This window comes from Strigops habroptila (genome assembly GCF_004027225.2).
Source record: "Strigops habroptila isolate Jane chromosome 13 unlocalized genomic scaffold, bStrHab1.2.pri S16, whole genome shotgun sequence".
NCBI lineage: Eukaryota > Metazoa > Chordata > Aves > Psittaciformes > Psittacidae > Strigops > Strigops habroptila.
This window is the reverse complement of record NW_022651054.1, coordinates 11,521,011-11,542,219: the sequence shown is the minus strand read 5'-3', so window position 1 is coordinate 11,542,219 and position 21,209 is coordinate 11,521,011. Positions and strand designations below refer to the sequence as shown.

The following is a 21,209-nucleotide window of genomic DNA, read 5'->3' as shown; positions in this document are numbered from 1 at the left end:
GTGTTTTGAGGCTTAGACACGATGCAGGTTTGTGCTACCTGCAAGTGAATGCACCAACTTCTCTGTAAATTGCTAGGAATTAAACTCTCATCACATCCTTTTAGGAGGTGTAAACTGCTTTTATGATGGTCCAGGTGTTCACAGATTCAGAACCACATTTTGTTTCCTTTAAGTTTCTGCCTCTCAGAGTCCACTTCAGTGCTGCCTTTGAGTTGCTTTTATCCATTCTGGGAATAGGGGTGCTGGGATCAGCTCTGTTGACCTGACTGCTCTGGTGTGCCCGTGCTGTTCTGTGTGCCCACCATCTGGGGCTGCAGGGGGTCTCGGGGTGGTGTAAGTGCAGCGTATTTCATCGTTCAGTGAAGTGAGCACTCAGGGTGCTGCAGCACCCCGGTGGCTGGGACCTGGCTGGGTGCAGGCAGGGACTAAAGCCCCAAGGCCATGGGCTGTGGGTGCAGCACCAGCTCCTGTTCCAGGAGTGCCTGGATTGGGACGTGCTACAGAGGAGAGCTGCCCCGTCACCCATGGCATCCCGAGGGTGACCAGAGCGCTGGGATGGGGCCAGCCCGCGTGCTGCTGCATCCGGCTGCCCGTCCCTCGCTGGGCTGGCGCTGGCAGGGGGTTGGTCAGGCTGCAGCCGGGTGGTGAAGGTCACGGTGACCTCAGGCCCATCCCGGCCACGCTCCAGCCAGGAGCTCCCATGGCAGCAACCACCTCCACGTGTGCAGCGAGCACCAGCCCTCACATGGGTGGGACTGTGTGAGCGTGGTGGCCAGCAAGTGAACGGTGCCTGCCCCGCACCGTGCCCGCCCCGCACCGGCAGCCGGGCTGGCTCGCTACCCTGTGGGTGCTTGTGTCACCTCGTCCTCCTCTCTCGGGGCAGCGAGGGTGTCTCTGGCAGCTGCTCGCTGGAGTTCACGAGGAGTATCCCGAAGCCGGGTTTTCCTTGGCAGCGCTCAGCCGTGGGTCTGTGCCGGGATCACGGGACGTGGTTGTGCTGGAGATCTGAGCGCTCTGTTTGTTTGCCTGGAAAAAAACCAGATTATTGGAAATTGGATTTGATTTTTCAGAGTTCAGAATTAGTTTTTTGCATTATTATTATTCAGTTTAAATTAAGCTTTGATCTGTCTCAACAAAGAGAACGTGCATCAGTGTGGGGACGGGATGAGCTGCCTGCAGGCGATGCTGGCCTCCCCCCAGGGGTTATGGAGAGCATTGGTGGGACTGCAGACTGCGCTGGGTCCCCCCTTACCAGCTAAGGAGGGGTGAGATGGGCCCCAGCCTCATCTGCAGGCAGGGGCAGAGTTGGTCCGATGGCAAGAAAGAATAATAGAACCATTGCCTTCTTGGCAGTAAATCCTGCACCAGACTTGGTGCGTGTCACTGACAGGCTTGGTGCTCACCTCTCTCCCGTGAAAAGAGAACAGGAGAATTGTACAAAGGAGATTTACAAGTAAACCCTCTTACTCTCAATATAGCAAAGTAGTTTTTCACTAAAGGGGGGAAAAACCCACCAAAAATTCAAATGCAGTGAGTCGTGCTGAGGAGCAGTGCAGTGTGCCAGCCTGGAGCTCTGCTCTGCTGATGCTCTGTGCCCACAGGAGCGTGGCAGGGCACTGACTGCTGCAGCCTCCCTTCCTACAAAATCCTTGTTCCCCTGTTCCAGCTGGAACTTCTTAGAAACAGGCTGTTTGTGTCCTTGGCTGGATTTAAATACTTGTATCTGCATCAAATCAGATAAGTCAGAAAGTTAAATTCCGAACTTCCCATGGAGCTTTCATGTTCATTTATCCTCCGAGCTGGGCTGTGCTCTGCAACAGTAAATGAGAGTCTCTGCAATTAAGCACACTGTTGCACAAAGGAAACGAGGCTGAACGCAGCTGGAAGTCACTAATCCTGTTAAAGGGTGATTCAGCAGGAGCTGGGGTGGGCTCCCGGAGCCTGTGACGAAGCACATTGGTTACGTGGCTGCCTCACCCTTCGCCTTCCTCCCTGCAAAGCAAGAGCCACGACACTGGAGGCTTCCAGAAAGTTTCCAGGGTGCAGCTGAGGGCTGTGATTCGATTCTCTTTGAAGCATTCCTTGCCCTTTAGGAAATGTTGTAATCATCTGATTTGGAAGCTAATTGAAGCCCTGAAGCAAGACTGTTTTCTGTGTTCAGGCCATGAAGATGATCATAGGGCTGGAGCATCTCTCCTATGAAAACAGGCTGACAGAGCTGGGCTGGTTCAGCCTGGAGAAGAGAAGGCTCCTTAAGGGGAGACCTTAGAGCAGCTCCAGTGCCTAAAGGGGCTCCAGGAAACCTGGAGAGGGGCTTTGGACAAGGGCCTGTAGGGACAGGACAGGGGGAATGGCTTTAACCTGCCAGAGGGGAGATTGAGATGAGCTCTGAGGCAGAAGCTCTTCCCTGTGAGGGTGCTGAGGCGCTGGCACAGGGTGCCCAGAGAAGCTGTGGCTGCCCCATCCCTGGCAGTGTTCAAGGCCAGGTTGGACACAGGGGCTTGGAGCAACCTGCTCTAGTGGAAGGTGTCCCTGCCCGTGGCAGGGGGCTGGAGCTGGATAAGCTTAAAGGTCCCTTCCAGCCATTCTGTGGTGCTCAAACTCTGCCTGTCACTGTGGTACCTGAACACCTCCAGTTTCAGGGGTTATTTTCTATTGCATATTTAGTGAGTCGTGGTCCAGGTGATTTGCTCACCAGGTGACACGGGGACAGCCAGGATGAGATGCCATGTGTGAGCCCAGCTGCGGGTTCCAGATCACACAGCCCTGCCTGTTTGCCAGCTTCCCCGCTAGAACAGACTCAAATGCTGACTAAATAGTAACGTGCTTACAAAATATTAGATAAACGCTGACTAAATAATAACGTGTTTGCCAAATATTTGGCAAAACTGAGCTTCCCAGGGCGTGCAGAAGGCAAAGAGTAAAATCCTTTGAAGACTGCAAAGCAGGGCACTGCTGTGATCTGAACCATGGCACGTGCTGCTGGGGTACTGCAAAAGTATTGGCAGGGATGCTGTGGTGATAAATGTTGGGCCTTGGTCCTGCAGAGGAGTATTTGCTCTAACAAAGAGACTTTGATTACAAAGTCATAGTGATCTACCCAAGCAAAGCAGTCTCCATCTCCCACAGCTGCTGTGGTCTGGTGCCTTTCTCAGGAGCTAAAAACGGGACTGAAGGTAACTGACATCTCTGGATTCCCAAGTAAATCACTGCACTGTTCATTTGGAGGGAAATGTGCCTCATGCCCTCACCTGGTGACAGAGGTGGGTTTGCTCGGCTGAGCTGGCTTCACACGGTGTCCCGTGGCCTCAGCTGACCCGCTGGCCAGGTCGCAGTGGTTTTCCTGTGTGGGGTGACACTGCTATAGATTGAAGTCAGAGCAAGGAAGTTCGTAATGAGACCAGTGGGTTTTGGAGTCCCACAGTAACGCTCACGTCAGGGTTTAGGTGTTACTCAAGTGAGGGAGGACTCTACAGGCATGGCAGTTCCTGGTGTAGGGAGGTGCTGTACCACAGACAAACCCCATACGTCTGACACTGGTGTTTGGTCTTGTATAAAGAATAGAACTTGTTGACATTCAGACTCTCTAGTGAATGCGTTTGCATTGATCCAAATGCATAAGCCCATCTGTGATGCTGAGTCTTGTTAAGTTCCCCACCTTGGAAAGTACAGCTGTAGCTGCTGGGGTTTATTCTGTGCCAGCTACTAGGTGAATGTACTTATCTTCTCTAAAACTTCCTAGTAAGAACTGGGTCCATTAGTCCTCTCGGTGCCTCCTTCACGTGAACAGCACTCTCGTGCCAAGCAGAGCTGCTTCGTGTTGTTTACCTGACCCGATCAATTGATTCCATCTTGTCTAATTAGCCTGAATTGCATTGCCAATAGTAAAGGCCTCCAGCAACAATAGGCTGTGGTCAGGCAACGTGGTGTCATCCATGTTTCAGAAAGGGATAAGGAATAAGACCTTTAGAAAAATAGTGTTTTGTAAAGTAAAGCAAGTTGGAACCTGCTTAAAAATGTGGAACAAGTAAGAATTTGGATGTAGAGCTGTTCTTCTGGAGTCAGTGGGAGCTGCTCATGCACAGCAAGTGCAGGCTCTAGTTCCTGCCCTTGATGGAGTCACTGGGGTATTGATTATAGCTTCAGAGGTATGATACTGGGCTACATCAATACAGGAGATGGGGCTCAACCTGAGAAGCTGGGGATGCTCAGGGAGCTTCCCATCCCTTGGCACTGGCCGTGCTGATCTGAGCCAGCCCATTCCCACTGCAGGTGTGTTTGAAAAGCTTCCAGCGTGTAGCCCGGCGCTGTGCTGAGCGTGCGGGAGCACGGACATCGTTTTCCCTTTGGATGACTTGCACAGTCATTGAGTGGAAAAATGTGGAGAAAATGAACCGGAGGGTTTGTGCTGGAGCTGGCACAAACCACTGCGGGCTGCGGGGCAGTGCAGGCGCCTGAGATCCAGCCCTCTGCCATCCCTCCCAGCAGCTGCAGGATCTGCCTGGAGGGAGGCTCCATCCACGGAGCAGCAAGTGGATTTTTATTGGCAGGAGTGGCCACGGAGCGTGTCATGCGGTGGAGTGTTTCAAATGCTCCGTGTTTGAACCCTGTGCACTGAGGGGAAGCTGTTCCTTAACCTTTGCCAAAGGGTTGGTTAGTTTTTTAACAGTGTCTCGCTCATGACTCATACACGAGAGTTTGGAAAGGGTAAATGTCCTGGTTTCAGGACACTTCAGGACAGAAACAATGATAGTTATTTAATTGTTAGAGCATCTCTTCTATCATGCTTCTGGCATTTAAGTTCTAGCTTAAAGAAGCGCTCAAGGTTGTAAAAACCAAACTGACCTGTGAGTGAGCACAGCAGTGCTGGTTGTGTGGCAGCTGTTGTAGGTTATGTTTGGGTGCTGTTGCTTGTCCTGGTTGTCATCTGCTGCTGGAGAGCAGGCACAGGAGAGAGGAGTGCACGTGGTGTGACGAGAGCGGTGATAATTACAGCTTGACTGCACAGGCTCTATTGTATGGGTACTGTTGCACAAGTCCCTACCTTTAGAACAAGGCAAAACCCCCAAATAAAAATAAACCCCACAGACGTCGTAACTGGTTACTTGGTTTGTGGTTTTGCTCTTCCCTGGGAGCCTGACAGGGAAGAGGCCGGGCCTGTGGCACCAGTCACAGCGTGGTTTGGGTTCCTGCTCTCGTTACCAGTAGCCAAGGTACATGTTGATACTCCTTAAAATTGCAGTGACGTAGTTATTGACAATTAAAATTACAAACAAGTAGTTGCAAGGGAACAGTAAGTGGTGTGTGTGCCCGAGTGCAGCAGAGCCCAGCCCAGCTGTACACACTTCCCATCCCAATGGACATCATCCACTGCAGAACAGTAAAGGGGGGGGCTCTGAAACTGCGGTACAGCAGCAGGAGCTGGAATCACTTTAATCTCTGGTTGTCGTGTTGGCGTTACTCTGATGTGATAGAAATGCTGATGTGATAAACCGTGCTGTGGAGGCTGTGGAAATAGGAATATGATTATTACAAGGCTGCCTGTCTCAGTTATTTATCAGAAATCAGTGGTGACTGATCCTCCCAGCGCCCTGGGCCTGCCCTGCGCTTCTTGTGGCTTTATACAAACACTTCTCTGTGTGTAGCTGTGATTTTTGTTGTCTCTCACCTCCCTGTCGCTGTGGGGAGGACCCACACAGGCCATGGAAGGTGGGTGACCTGGTGACAAGTGAAGCTGCTTCTGCACAAGATGTTAACACGTGCATCAAACAAACCAACCAGAGAAAATGGATCAATTTCTTCCCAGTTTCTTTTTCTTTTATCTGTCTTGCTCATGTTTTACGTCATTATGAGTTAAAATACTGTATCATGTTTAGGTTTAGAATGTCCCTTTCACTGTGGACTTTTTACTGTTATCTTAATTCCCTCCTGGTGACGTACTATTCATTCAGGGTCAGCCAGTGTAGCACTCGTAGGAGAAACCACAGTTCCCAGTCTGATGATGAGGGTGTCAAGTAGGGACTGTTGGTCCTGTCATGCTGAGATACATCTTGATCTGAGTAACTGGGCTGCCCAAGTCATCATAAGGCAGCATTTAGGGGAAGCTACGTCTCTGCGAGTGATGCTGTGTGTGCAGGGGAAGGCGATGGCTGTGACCCGCTGTCCTGTGCGCGTCGGGTGCCACCTGTTGGGCAGGTACCCGGTTATTCCCTGCATTTACTTCAGAGAACAGGAATGAGCTCCCCGAGGGTGATGGTGGCATTTCCTGCGGCGCTGGAAAGAACAACATTACTTTGCCTCTGTTCCCCAAAGGCTGAGATCTTTGAGAGGAAATCGCCTCTAAAGAAGATGGACTTCATTCTGCAAACGTTCTGCAGTGGTGTTGGTGTGCAGGTTGGGTGGGTTTGCGCAAGGCTGGTTGATTCTTGCTGTGTTCTGCTCTTGCTGAGCAGTGTGTGTTGTGATTCAGAGCTTGTCCCCAGCAGCTGGCACCTTCCCATCACTTCATATGTAGGATTTTGTGGGACTTTAGCTACCCTAAGGCTGCCCGGTGGGGCATGCTGTACCAGGCAGAGTAACTTCAGCCTTAGGACACCTTCATGAGTGGCAGTGGGGAGTCTGAGTGCTGGCAGGCACTGCAACAGCCCTAAACTCTTCAGCACAGAGGCAAAGGTTTTCACCCAGGTGCACAGCTTTGATTCACAGCCATGCACAGGTACTGGAGTCATTTGTACCTAACAACTGGGTTTTACATCCTCCCACTGCCACTGTGGCCATAACAATGGGGGAGGTAGGTTAGAGAAATCCTCTGGTGACCCAGATCTGCTCCATGGGCCGTAGGTGGAGCCATCGGGATGTGAGTAACTGGCACTGACCTCCTTACAGGGATGGAGATGCAGGGAAGAGGGGTGGTGTGGGAGGCCGGCATCCTCTGTGTCACCAGCACCTCGGCCCCCGCTGTGGTGGTCATCATCTGCCGGGGAGGGTGGTTTGTGAGAGCTCATGTTGGGGCCAGCGTCCCCTGCCAGGGCTGTGGTGCAAACGTAGCACTTAGTCACTGCAAATAACACTTCATTTTTTTAACACTGAATTCCTCTTAACCTTGAGAGTTGTGTATAAACCAGATCTGCTGGGAGAAGCCAGCACGGTTTGGTGCTGGTCCTGGGCATGGCTTTGCCTTTCCCTGCTTTGTGTTTGTACTCTGTGTTCTGTGCATTCCAGTCATTTGCTGCCTTTCTTTTTTTTCCTGAATTTATTCTTTGTCTTCCTGATCCGGATTCTTCTTACCCTCTGCCCTAGTAACTGCTTGTACTTTGTCCAGAGAGCGGTGCTTCAGCACGCTGGCTCCTCCTGGGTCTGCAAGGCCAGTGCAATCAGCCGTGTGTCAGCTGTAGTTTTGTTCCAGATACTATGGCCCAGTGTCTTTCTTTATCAGGAGTCTTAAGTGCTAATGATGTGCAAATAATTAATGTAAATAGCAGAGCATGTCCTCATTTCCCCATGATTTCTCTGCTCCAGCAGATTTCCTGTCCTGTGCAGTATTTCTGTCCGGATACTCATCTCTTTCCTTGCGAGTGGTGGGTGCACAGACCTGATGATGACCACCCCTGCCAGCTCACTTCTGTACCTGCAGAAGAGCTGGTGCAGCCTCTGCAGCCGTGACTTGCTCGTTTTCTGAAGTCACTGTGCTTGTGCATGTGAGGGTGCAGCCACCCCCCCGAGCACAGCAGTGCCCTTTGGCTGCCTTCCTTGTGCAGGGTTTGGCACTGGGAAGAGCTGGGTCGTGAGGCTGCTAGCAAATGTCTGTGGGGTCTGTGTCCATGGGTCAGCCTGCACCCAGGGGTTCCTTGGAAGGACCCGCAGGGAGGCAGTGGTGCCTGGGATGGTATCAGCGTGCTGCAGGGTGCTGGTGGTGAGACCTATGAGGTGGTCCCTGACCTTGCAAGTTTTATTTTGGTTTTAGTGCTCTGGTAAGGGTTCACTTTGAGACCTGAAACTGGTGCAGAAGCAGCAGTAACCTGAAGTCCTTGTTGTGCTCTTCCCCTCCCTCAGCTCACAAGCTGTCTGCTGAGAACTGGTACCTGCAGGACCCCATCCTGCGTTTCCCCAGGGCTGAGCACTTGGTGTCATTTGGGTTGAGCCTGTTGTGATTTTACATCCATAATGCTGTCCTGAGCAAAGGCTCTCAGGGAAGCACATGGAGACCCTGCTGTGGTACAGTCTGTCCGGGTGTAGCTGTGCGGGTGGTTTCAGCGGTGGTGCTGCTGTGCCACGACCTGTATCTTCCCATTGGTGCTGCCGGGTTAGCGCATCCGGACCACTGCGGGATTGCGGCTCCAGCAGCCTGCTGAATGAAGCAGTTGCCATGGAAACGATGGCTTTGGTTCCCGTGGCAACCAGCCGGGGTTGCACACAGGCAGGAGGAGGGTACCACTGCCACCTCCGCTGGTCCTGCCCAGTGCTGCTTTCTGCTGACTGGTGCCATTAGCATCAGCAGGAGCTTGAGTCCAGCAGGTCCAGGGTGCAGGAGCAGGTCCTTCGCCTGCAGGCTCCAGTGGGTGCTGTCACCTCTCCTGGCACAATTGCTGCAGAGGCTGGGGACACCGGCCTGATGGCATTGGGGGTACCAGCTCTGGGGTTTTGTGTTTTCCTGGGCTCCCCTTCATGGCAGCAGGTTGGGTTGAGTTGGATGCTGGGCTTTAAACAAGCTGCTGAAGAACTTCATAGAAAATGTAGCACGATTCACAGTAGGAATGCCCGAAATTGATACAGTGATGAAGCCCCCAAAGTGCTCCAGGGGAGTGTGGTGCCTCTGCCACCAGTCTTGGGCTGTGGGCTGTTTGGGGACTGTGGGTTCCTCACCATCCCTCCATTGGTTCGTGCTTCTGGTGTAGCATTTGTGGAGACGGGCTGGTGGGCTGCTCGTGCTGCAGATCTGTTGCACCGTGGGAGTCCCTGCAAGGAGAAAATCTTTTTCTTAGGTTTTAGCTTTTTTTCCCATTACATAGAGGAACCAGAACTCCATATGGAGGTGGGAAGCCTGGCTGGGTGAGGTCCGTGCTGAATCCCATGGAGATGCTGCGGGTGGGATTGTGCTCAGGGACCTGCCCTGGCCCAGCAGCTCCTGTTTGCTGCAGCGGCTGCGATCCCGGTAGCAAAGAGTTAAAGAGTCTGGCTCAAAATGGCAAATCACTTTTGTGGTTTCTCATTGATGAGGAATTTTTAATCAGTGAATGCCATGTAATAGAACACAACAGCCGAAACACGCTTTGGGAAAAGCTCATCATTGAAAGTGTGTTTTTAAATTGCTAATGTTTATAAGGGGAGCTTTTTAATAACACTCTTTAAACCTCACTAATGCCAACTGCAGGGCTGGCTTTATTCTTGAGGCAAGTGCACAGGAAGCACTGGGGCATTATTTTCCATCTTGACATACGAATAAGCAATTTAATTACAGCCAGCTATAAAATGGAAAATCCTTCAGAGTGATGAATGGCTGTTGCTGTGTAGTGACAACAGGAGTTTGTGTCTGGCCGTTTACCAAATAATGGCAAATGGGATGTACCCAAGGATGGACGCAAAGGAGGGAAATGTTAGAACTGGTGTTGTTGGGTGTTTGCTGTCGCTGCTGTTGTGCTGATCTTTCTTTATCGTCCACGTGGGTGGGGGCTGCTTTGAAGCTGACAGCTACATGTAAAGGAGATCAATCAGATACAGGGAGCAAAAGCAAACCCACATTTGGGTTTGCTTAATTTGACACTAATTTGGGTTTGACATTAATTTGGTCTCTGCTGCTTAAAGAAATGGGATGTTTAAGGTGATGGGACTCTTCACCACTGCCTTTGCTCCCTGTCACCGTTTCCACCTGCATCTGTGGCAGCAGCCGCTCTGCACAGCGCGGTGGTGACCGCTGCAGAGGGCCGTGGTCAGAGCTGGGGCCCAGGCACTTGGTGCTCTGCAGGTGCTGCCAAGCAAAGGACTTGCTCTTGGCATCAAGCTCAGGCAAAACTTCCCAAGTGTCAAGAGTCGTGGTTGGATTCACATGAAGATGAGGGAATCCATGATTCCTTCCTGGGGTAGATCCGCTTCCCTCACATCAGGCTTTACCAGCGCTTCAAGTGATGCTCTTCTGGAATTTTTTTTAAGTGCATGGAAGTGAAAAATAAACCAGTTTTGAAGTTCCTTACACTGCAGAGTAAAAGTTGCCCAGGCAACCAAGGCTGCCAGTTTCTTAACACTAAAAAAAGAAACCCTACAATCATCACTGCACAGACATAAGGAGCAGGGTCTGTGCTGAAGTTTGTTGCTTGGAAAAGAGCAGTCTCAGGGTGCGTGTGTCTGTTGAGCTGGCAGGAATCACGCTGCCTGCCTGGGTACGTGTGGGTTGTGCTCAAATCGAGTCTCACCAGCTTTGGGTGGCGAGAGCCCCGCTGCTTGTACAGAGCAGAGCACCAAACCCGAGGTGCCTGCCCCTTGCCTTCTTCAGGGGGTTGCAGCTCCCAGTGCTCTCTGGGCAAGTGGGAAAACAGAAACACAGGTAATTCCAGTGACTTTTCCACCATGTAGAACCAGGATTAGTATGTCATGAACCAGGTTAAGGGGAGGAGTTTGCAGCAGGCAGCTGCAGGCGTGATACTGTCTGTGCTGCTTCCCTGGTTAAACAGGCATGGGCTGGCAGCGATGCTGGGTGCAGGAGGAGGAAGGAGTGCTGGCTCTGTGGGGTTGGTGTAGGCTGTGGGAGCACAGGTCCTCGTCCTTACTAAGTCCATGACATAACATGAGTGAGGAGGAAACTCAGCTGGAGTGGTGTTTGTAATTGTTCCACATTCAGAGAGTTTTAAGTCAGGTGAACTTTGAAATCACACAGGTTTTCGTCTCTCTGAAGGTGTTCTCTGCCTGGGAGTAGGCAGGTGAGCAAAGTCAGAGTGGCTAAGGTTTGGCTGTCACTGTGGGCTTTCTACTGACTGATGGGACAACTTGGCACCCGACATGGGCAGGGTGATCTGCAGAAAGTAACTTGTCATGGGCAGATGCCAGAGAGCCTCTGTCCACGGGGCTGCTGCTGGTGCTGGCCAGAGGTTCAAAGGCAGGAGGGTCCCTGCTCCTGCCCCTCTTGGCCAGTTCCTGTGGGAGGTGAGCACCTGCACAGGGTCTGTTCCTGCTCCCAGGCTCATCCAGTGCAGGGCTCACACCCAGCTCAAGCAGAGCCTGGGATGAGGCTACACCCTGCGGGGCCGGTGTCCATAGACGGCAGGGCAGTGCTGGGAGCTGTGGGAGAGGGAGGGAGGCTCCAGTAGATCACACCGAGTTCATCACTGGGCCGGAGCAGCTCAGCCGGGAGATCCGTCTTCACCACCGTGAATTGCTCTATCCTGGAATAGCTTTTGAGGGGCTGCCCGTGCCAGCAGAGACTCCAGCCCATCTGCTGCTGCAGCCTTCCTTGGAAGCACCCAGCCCGGGAGCAGCGTGTGGCTGCGGCGGGTGCTGCAGGAGCTGGCGCCCTGGCAAGGCGTTTCCCAGCACGGGGCTGGGCTGGGAGCAGTCCCACAGCCTGTGCTGGAGCAGGGGAGCACCCCCAGAGCGACTCCGGCTCCGCTGGTGCTTGTGAGGGTTCTCCTGCCCCTCCAGTAATTACAAGTTCATGAGTAATCGCCAGCGCCTGCCCGTAGCTCGGAGCTGAGCTCTCCCCTGGTGCTTGGGAGTTCCTCTGGCAGCAGGGAGGGAAGCCAAACCTGCTTGATCTGCCTGTGCTGTGCAGGGAAGGGTGCTGAGCCTGCCTGCCTTTCTTGCTTACTAATCCTGGAAAGCCGTGTTGCTGCTCTGTCCTTGCGTTACTGTGCCCTGTGAGTAAGTGCACCGGGAACGTGTCTGGAGAGGAGTGCTGCGGAGCGCGGCTGGCCTCACGTCACTACGCAGCAGTTTTAGTCTCGGGGTTTCTCCTGCCTGCTGCTTTCCTGATGGCACAGTGAGGGGGAAGACATTCAGACAAGTTACCATCTTGTATATTTAAACCTGAGCACAGGAGCTCATCATCGCCTTCGCTTTCCCCTCCATCCCTCTGTTTCCTGTCCTCATGCAAGGATGTGGGGTATTTTTCACCTCTCAAGCCATGGGCCAGCAGTCAGTTGCTGTGTAGGAGCACTGCTCTCTCTGTAGACGTTTCCTTTCCATAGGGATGCTTGGAAATAGATGAATACAGTAAAAGCTCTATAGCCCCACTCGCCGGTGGCTGACTCTCAGTGGTGCCATGGCCTCTTGCCTGGCATTCAGAGGGAGCTGCACCCATTTCCCTCCCTTTGCTCCTTCCCACCAGGCTGTGATGAGCCCTGATGCTCTTCAAGTATTTCATGAGGCAGGTGAAGTGAGTATGATGTTGGGAGCCGAGTACGGGCCCTCTTGCCCTAAACTGATGCTGAAGTGCACAAGGAGCTCCCTTGGACTGACGCAGAAGAGAGGAGGCCTGGTTTATGTTGCTGCACCTTAACAGTTACCTGTCTGGGACCTCGGGACAGTCCCTTCATGGTCCACGAACGCTCTGCATCCATGAGTCGTTTAATTGTGTCCTTAGAGAGGCTCTTGTGTTTGCACACAAGTACCATCAGTGTCCTGTGTTTAGCATAGGAAGTCAGCAGGGTGGAAGTGCGGTGCTGGGAAGTGTCTGGCTTCCATCTCATATGATACATGTGTTATGAGTCATAGTCATAATTCAGTGCTCTTGGATCTTAGTTCTTTAGTTTTGTTGGGGAGGTCAGAGCAAAGGTGAAGAATGCAGGAAGAAGGTTTCATTTTCTCTCTTCAGAGTGGCAAGTCTGTTTTTCCAGAGAGGAGGCCTTACAGCTTTCCCTGAGGAGTTCTGGGCTTTAAACGTACCCCTGGAGTTGAAGGGACTCACCTGATGTGTTCAGCATTTCAGTTTTGGAGGCTCATTGGTTTTCCTTCAGAAGGCAGGAAGCTGTTGGCCAAAGTGACTCTTCAGGTTTCTGTGGCCAGCTCTTGTCCTTTCCCTTCTGCCTGAGATTGAAAGGTGTAACTGTACCTGAACACCTTTTACACCAACATAACTGTTAAAAAAGAGGAGCTGTGGACATGGGAGTGACCAGGTTAGTGCAGATGATACTTGTCTTTGTTCTCCTTATACTTATTTTTCTTCTTCTCTAGACTTTAAAGAGGAAGGAAAAAGAGTATGAGCATGAGATGGAGCGGCTGGCGAGAGAGAAGATTGCTACCCAGCAGCGCCTGGCGGAGCTGAAGAACGAGTTGAGCCAGTGGATGGACATCCTGGAGATCGACAGAATTATCCGACAGACAGTTCAGCCAGAGGATGACCAGGCATCTACCTCGACTGCATCAGGTACCAGTAATTTTTCTCTTCTTCTAATCATCACTGCACATCACAGACACAGTTGTATGGTGGTGGGGGGGTCTTCACTTAGTACCATCAAGGTTTCTTTGCATTCAGATAAAGTAAAATGTTTTGAAGTGTTTTGTGATCGTTGATGTTCTGATAACACACTGCTGCTTGCGTAAGGCAGACTGAAAAGCTGCATCAGCATTAGGGAGACACAAAGTGCAGGTTTGTGCATTTGATCTGCTGGCCCCTCACATGGAGATCTCTGCTTTCAAAACCTAGTTTTCCTCTTGCACAGCTCTGCATCCCTGCTTTTAGAACCAGGTGGTGCATGAGCATCCTCATGTATTTGTGCATGGATGTGGGAGGGTGTTCAGCCACGTAGAGAAGGAGTTCGTACAGGAAGGATCATCAGAGCATTTGAGCAACTTAATGAGCCTTCACATTGTGTGAAAAGGATTCACAGGGAAGATGAAATGATGGAATATGTCACGTGCCGTTCCCAGTACGGTGTGAGATAGGAGAGTGCATGCTTCCCTCCGTACCAGTGATCTGCAGCAGGAAGAACAGGCAGTCGTGGACGTGCAGCGCTTTGCTTGCTGGAGATGAGGAGCCTGTAGCCATAACCACTTGCAGGAGCTCCTTCAAGTCGTGACAGCATTTGCTCTTGGCACTGCAGGCAGACATACAGCAGGTTCCAGGAAGGGAAACCCTCCGTTTTCTGGTTCATTCAGGCTTGTATTGGGCTCATCACCTTTGAACACACTCACAGATTCCAAGTATAGGCTGATAGAAGTTGAGAGTAGGAGTCAATAGGAGTGTCAGCCATCCACCTCTGCTGAAAATGATCACTTCAAGCTACTACTAACCACAGAGCTGGCAAAAGGGAAGTGTCTTCCCTCTTTTTCCTGCTGCTTCTGTATCTTCCGAGATTTTCAGTCTCTACTGCATGGCTTTAGAGCAGGCAGTGCAGGGTGCTCTGCTCGTCTTCCTGATCTCCGCAGGGTCAGCGTGTTCCTGCATTGCTTCCTTAGTTCCTGGACTGGACAAGAGTCCACTTTCCAGAACCAGACAGCAGCTGGTTCTGGAGGAACTTGCTGCCATGTTTCTCCATGGCTGTTTCCTTCCTGCTCTGGGAGTGGAATGTGTGGTACCCATCGGTGGAACAATTGGTCAGGGAAGGATTCCGTGTTCCTCCTCAGCCCAGATGCAGTTCAGCCCGGGTGCTCTCTGTCTGCCTCTGCTCGCGTTGCTTCCCTTGTTGCCGATTGGGATCTCAGCCTGTTGTGAAGCTGGGGCTTCAAGCTGGTCATGCCTGCCCGGCTCCAGGTCCTTGGCTCAGAAGCAGGGAGGGAGAAGTGTGCTGCCCCACTGGGGCTCGGTGGAGTGTGCCATGCCATGCTGTGCCATGCCGTGCTGTGCCATGCTGTGCTGCCTGCCCATAGCTCAGTGACTCCTGCTGCTGCCTTTCAGGGAAGCTGGTTAGTCCAGTCCATGCTCTGCTTTTTTTTTTTTTTTATGGGAGTCTCTTCCTTTCGTTTTTCCAGAGGGCGAAGACAACATGGATGAGGACATGGAAGATGACAGGCCAGTGAACTCATTACCAAAACTAACCCAGCGGCAGCACCCGGAGCTGCTGAAAGCCGTCCCCACAAACGCTGCTTCCCACCACCCGGCGGTCCTGCCTCAGCACCTGCCCATCCAGCAGAAACAGACCCCAGCCCACCCTCCGCCTCCCATCCAGACACAAGCACTGGTCCAGCCACAGGCGATCGTCCCCGCACAGACTCACATCGTGGCGGCTTCGACAGTGCAATCGACTGTTATAGCCCACACGGCCACTACCCACGCTTCGGTCATCCAGACTGTCAACCACGTGATTCAGGGTCCACAGACCAAGCACATTGCTCACATTGCACCTTCCACATCCAGCCCTGTGCAACTCACCACTGCTGCTCAGCCTATCGGCCACATCACTGTGCATCCAGCCACCATCAACCACATGGCCCACCTCGGCCAGCAGCTGCCCATCTACCCTCAGCCCGTGGCCGTCAGCCAGCCCGTCGTGAGCCACATTGCTCACACGATCTCGCACCAGCAAGTGAATGGAACCACGAGTCTTGGCCAGCAGGCGGTGATGGCCAAGCCTGCTGTAGGAACCCAAGTTGTCCATCACCCGCAGTTAGTGGGGCAGACGGTCCTAAACCCGGTGACTATGGTGACCATGCCGTCGTTCCCCGTGAGCACGCTGAAGCTGGCCTAGAGGGGACCGTCCGGCGGCGAGGTCTTTGTTGGGAACCTTTCCTAAACTCCATACATTCCAACCAGGTCCGGCCCCGCGGGAGGGAGGTGCAGAGGCGCCGGGGGGCCGGGCCGGGCCGCGCAGCCCCCGGGGCCGCCCTGGAGCCGGCAGCCGGGGACGGGCCCCTCTGCACTTGAATTTTGGTAATTGAGGAGACTTCAGAGACAGTCGTTATGGTGATTTTTTTTCCTTTTATGTGTAATCAGTGGATATGGATATGATGTTCTTCAGACTTTTAATTTCCCCCTTTCATGTGTTGCTTCTTTGTAGAATAAAAATTGCTGATCTCTTTATTGAGACATTGCGTAGAATGGGAAAAAAAACCAACCATAGAAGTCTATATTTATATATATGTGTGTATGTGTGTGTATATATATGTATATACATATATATATAAATATAACGTTTGAAGAAGGCCTTTTGTAAGGTTGATTATTTTGCAGGATTATTAGACAAAATTCATTTTTGGAGGAAGGAGACAGAGTGTCCTCTCTAAACAGGAAACTTTAAGATAGATGGTTTGGTGGACCAGGGTACATCTGCAGTGACAAAAGAACCCCCAACACAAGTTAAACCGTGTCAAAGGTATTTCCCGTCAATATCGTACATTTCAAAAACCATCTACAATCACTGTGACTTGTTATGGCATTTTAAGAAAATTCTCTGTCCTGTCTAATAAAAGGAAAAAGAATACACAACCAGACTTCCCTCGTGGCAGTTTTATAAATGACTTTCACAGCTGTGTCACAACAAGAATGGTTTTGGTGTTCTGATGGTTGGCGATGCTCTGTTTGGATGGTTTTGGAGGTTTGGATTTGGGTTTGGTTTGGTTTCACTGCTGCAATTACTGGTTTTGCAGATCTCTGTGCGTGGCACTTCCCATTCGGGATTCCTCCCACCAATCCCGAGCTCCCAGGTTCTTGGGTTGTTCTTGTTTTGCAGAGGCAGATACTTTGTGCTGGCAATTTGCAGTGTGTGTATGTGGCCTCATAGAGTGGAGCCTGGGACAGAACCATCAGAAATTAAGCAGACTTGCTGTGTGGGTGAATTTTCTTTGCTAGTTCGTTCTTCAGCTGACCATGGTTTAGTTGGGAGTCAGTGGATTAGAAAGGGATAAATGTGGATGTGGTTATCTCCAAAGTGCCAAGAGGTTAATGATACACTCCAGGAGATCAGTGTGTGTAACTTGTGTCTTACAGTGAGATGTGCACCAAGGAGCCCCTCATCCCAAGGGACCTTCTCCTTCATCCCATCCAGTGGTTAGGTCAGATCTCACTGGAGTCCATGGCAAACTCCCATGGAGTCACGAGGAAGGGATGTGGTGTGATTCTGGTACTTACAGCCTGCCCGGGAGGGTGCTGTAGGACTTGTTCCATTGCTGGCTGTTTGGTCCTTGCACTGTTCTGTGTGTAGTAAGTACTGCTCTTACTGATCTCTGCTCCATCTTCCTCTTTCCAAAACCCAATACTCCACAGTCCTCTGTCCAGGCAAAATTCCTGCTGTAGCCAGTGGATGTTTTCCGTGGGCAGGATGAGGATGGTCCCTGCTGGAGGCTGCCCTGGAACACTCTGGAAGTGCTGCCCATGCAGAAGAGTGGGTCTGAGCAGTTACACACCTCCCTGTGCTGGCTGCTGCGTTTCCTTTTGGGCTGTGATCCGCCTGCTCCAGGGGCTGCCTGGAATGCCTGCTGGCTGCAGCAGGACTCGTACCTGGCTGTGGACTCCGAGGACAGAGGTGGAGGTGTGATTCAGAAACTCTCCAGTTCTGTGCAGCCCATGCTGTGCTTGAACTTTGCTGGAGGCAGGGTAATTCCTGCAAACAGAGGCCAGGCGTGGTTGTGCCTTCTGAGCAGACGTGGCTGGGAACTGCATCAGATCCAGTCATAAAGCCCTGGGTGCTCCGTAGTTAACACTTTTCTTTTTCCCTTGATCCTTGAGTGTTATTGGCGCAGTTTCCGCAGGAGAACAGACAAATCTTTAAGGATTCTTTATCCTTGAACCACATTTAACCAGATGGTTTGTTTCACTGGGCGTTGGCACTCTGGGTTAGCAGCATCGTGTCCTTGTACCCGCAGGTGCTTTCCTGAGGTGGTTGTGTTTTGTGTGCCGGTATTTTGGAGATCAGCGTTGGGGATCAGGACAGTTGCTCCTCATCAGAAACTCTTGAATGCTGAGTATTTGCAACAGAGTCGTCTCCCTTCTTAGGAGGAACCGTGTGGCTTTGCCTCCTGCATTAGGATGGGGAGGAAGCATCTTTCTGCTGCCTTTACTGTTCCAATTCACAAAATACCATCATGGAGGCAGGAGGTTTCTAGTCAAGAGTGGTTGAGCTCACTGAAGGGGAAGAGGCCTGGATTGGGAAGCGGGGCTCAGCACACGAGTGTTGGCTGAGGGCCCCTCCATCCCTTGATGTCATTCCCCAAGCCCTGTGTTGGCAGGACCTGCGGGATCAGCCTGTGTGGGTTGGTCCAGCTCTTCTACGTACAGTTTTGCAATGACAGCTCGCTTTGTGTCTTTAAAACTCTGCTCTCATCTTAACCCCATTGGCTTCTTATTCCCGTGTCTTCTGATGCCATAGCTGGGCACAGAGCTGCTCTGTTTTCTACAGTACTTTTTACAGGATGGAGAGAGGAGTTCCCGTTTACAGGTGAATGAGCTTCCTGGTGGATTATTTAATGGCCTTGGCTGTAAGGACGGGTGATGCTGCTGACCTCATCTTCTGCTCCCTTGTGGTCTAAAGGTAACAGTGTCACTCCATGTCCCACATCTTTGCCAGTTTTTCTCTCCCCCTGGAGTTCTGCAATGATGTTATGTCCAAACCCTTTCACTTGAGCACATCCTGTCCTGCTCGGCCAGCCCTGAGCTGGTCCAGGTGTCTTGGGTCCCACCATTCTCTTCTGCCTTTTCCATGGCCACCAGAAGTGTTTCCTTGGGGGGATTTTCTGTTGTTTTTAGCAAACTTCTCCCTGTTCTGTGGGGAAAAGAGCAAAGAGCAGCTCTTCTGTGCCCACATCTGCCACTCCTGCTCAGAAACTTCAGCTTTACCCTAATGCTCATGTTCAGTACTGTATAACAAGGGGCACTTTAGAAATGTCTCTCCTCCTCTGATATATGTTTTCCCTATGGAGAAAGCTATATATAAATATATATATATGTCTACTTTGGGATTCAGAAGATCTAATTTGTCCCAAAAAAAAAATCAATAAATACGAAGTTTACAAGAAATCTCTTCTGTTGTTGAACAGTGTTGGCTGTTGGTGACCACACCACAGAACTAGCAGATGGGTTTTCTATGTAGTAGTTTTGAGAAGACTCTTCTGTCCTGTCAGGGCTGTCTCGGTGCCTGTAGTTAGTGGAGATGCTCCCCTGGAGGGCAGGACTCAGGTCCATCTCTCTGTGCTTCCCGACCTCACAGCCCGTGTGCTCCTGAGCTTCACGTCACGCTGCCGACGGCAGAACCGCGCTCCAGAGCTCGATCAGTGCTTGAACCTTCATCCAGCATCATCGTGTGTGTGTGTGGAACGGACCCAGCACATCAGTGTGAGTAAACCCCCGCGCAGCGACGGGTGCAGGGGACAATGCTCCTGTGCTTCCAGAGCCAGGTTTTGGCCAAAACCATTTCTTGTGCATTGTTGTTTTATGAAGAGGACCCTGCGGGAAGGACTCGTGGCTTTGTCTGTGATTTGTGCTCAGGAGCAGCACTCCCTGAGGGATGTTGAGCAGCGAGGGGAGGGGATGAGAGCCCGGGGGGGAGCAGGGCTGTGCTTGGCTGGATGGAAGGAGGCGGAGGAGGAGGAGGAAGGGAGCCCCATTGCTCAGCCTGGGCTGTTGGGTCAGTGTGAAATGACTCAGGGGAGCGGATCGGGGGCCAGTGGCCGAGGGGAGGTTTCTGGGGCCGGTGGTGCTGAGGTTCCCGCTGTCCCCGATGGGTCCTGGGGTCCCTGCTCAGCCTTGCTGCGAGTGGGACCCTGCTCTGCCCACCCGGGGGCTGCGTGGGGGGTGACACTGGGAGAACAGGGCTGGAGCCAAACGGCTGCGTCGGGGCTCTGCACATGTGTGTGTCCGTGCTGGGGTTGGATCCTGGGTGTCAGGGCAAGCAGGGCTCAGGTCTGAGCTGGGTTTGTTCTGTGGAGCACAGAGCTGGGCAGCAGCGATGTCCTTCTGCTCTGCTAGAACTGCACACAGTCAATTCATCCAGGTAGGAGACGCGCTGCCCTGCATCCCGCTGGAGCTGTGTGTGTCCGGGCTGCTGCTGTGGGACAGTTTGTCTCTTTTCCTTTGTTTTAATTAAAAGTGGCCTTCTCTGACAAAAGAACAAACAAAAACTCATACAATGCCTTGAGTGGTTTAGGTGGAGGTGAGGCTGTTGCTGCTCGTGTCGGTATCGGTGTGGTTGTCCGTGTGCACGCCTGTTGATACACGTGTAGACGTTCGCTGCAAGGCTTTTCTCGTGTCTGGTTTTTGTGTGTTGCCTGTGTCTCCTCTGGATGGGTTTGCATCCTGAGGGAAGATTTTGCATTTAAAAGAAATCCTAGTGTGACAGTTGTGGGCTGGGGCGAGGGGCTGGGGTTGGCATCCTTACTGACCCTGGAGGGGTCGTGTGGCTGGTTCTGCTGTAGATCAGGATGAGGCCCATTAGTTCACGCCCTCTGTGTGCGGTGACAGTGACTGAGTGTGGGGTCACTGGTGGTGGCTGTGAGCCCTCGGCTGCTCGCCAGGGTTGGAACCCCCCCAGCTCCCATCCTCCCGCTGCGCTGGGTCCCTCCCTGGCTGCTGTCACCCTCCCGTGCTCTGTGCTCTCGTGGCAGGCTCCTGCACCGGCTGCGGTGCTGCTCCGGGCCAGGCACTGGGACCCTGCAGGCAGTGCCCCCAGTGCCACCAGCAGCACAGCCCAGAGCTGCAGAGAGCCTGGTGCCCGGCTCTTACATACACCCCAACAGCCCGGTCCCGGGGGGTGTCTGGGCAGGGGGAGAAACTGAGTCCTCATCGCATCCACCCAGTGATTTCCTTGCATCTGGTCAAGCACCAGCCACGGCATCGCTGGGTGAAGAGCCGTGGTGGGAGCGGGTCCCCCCGTGCCTCTCACTGCCTGTAACCCCCCTCCTGGCTAAAAGCATTTGCAGTAGGAGTGTTTTGCTGGTTGTAAGGTCACAAATGGCCTCAGTGGGTGAGGATGTGGCAATGTGGTACCAACTTACTGAAACACTGAACTCAAACCAACCTAGATTGTAAAGATTTTTATGTGTTTGGATACATCTGCTATGTGAAAAAGACCCCACTAATTTTGTACATATTGTATTTTTACTATTCAGCTGTACTATACTGGCTCTTCATGCTCCAGAATTTAGGTATCCAACATGAATAATATCCATGTAATAAGCACTTGCCTGAAATAAATATAAAACTGAAATAAAACATGCACTGAAATCTGAAACGGGAGTCTGCATTTTCCTCCTTGTGCTCTGCATGCAGCTCCTTCACTCTAATTGTGACTTCCCAGTCACTAGAGCAGTGCTTTCCCTCCAGCCCCGGCACGTGTTACTGATCACCAGGTCTGGAG

The 21,209-nt window shown here is 52.1% G+C and overlaps 1 protein-coding gene across 2 annotated transcripts in view; it reads left to right on the top strand.

The window, feature by feature from the left end:
* The window catches only part of MNT (MAX network transcriptional repressor), a 28,777-nt gene extending 12,424 nt beyond the window's left edge, over positions 1-16,353 (top strand). For both annotated transcript variants that reach the window (XM_030472562.1, XM_030472563.1), the window contains 2 exons: positions 13,159-13,351; positions 14,896-16,353. In XM_030472562.1, the coding sequence (XP_030328422.1) occupies positions 13,159-13,351; positions 14,896-15,611 (909 nt within the window). In that variant the 3' untranslated portion in view covers positions 15,612-16,353. The remainder of the gene's footprint in view (positions 1-13,158; positions 13,352-14,895) is intronic.
* The last annotated feature ends 4,856 nt before the right edge of the window (positions 16,354-21,209 follow it).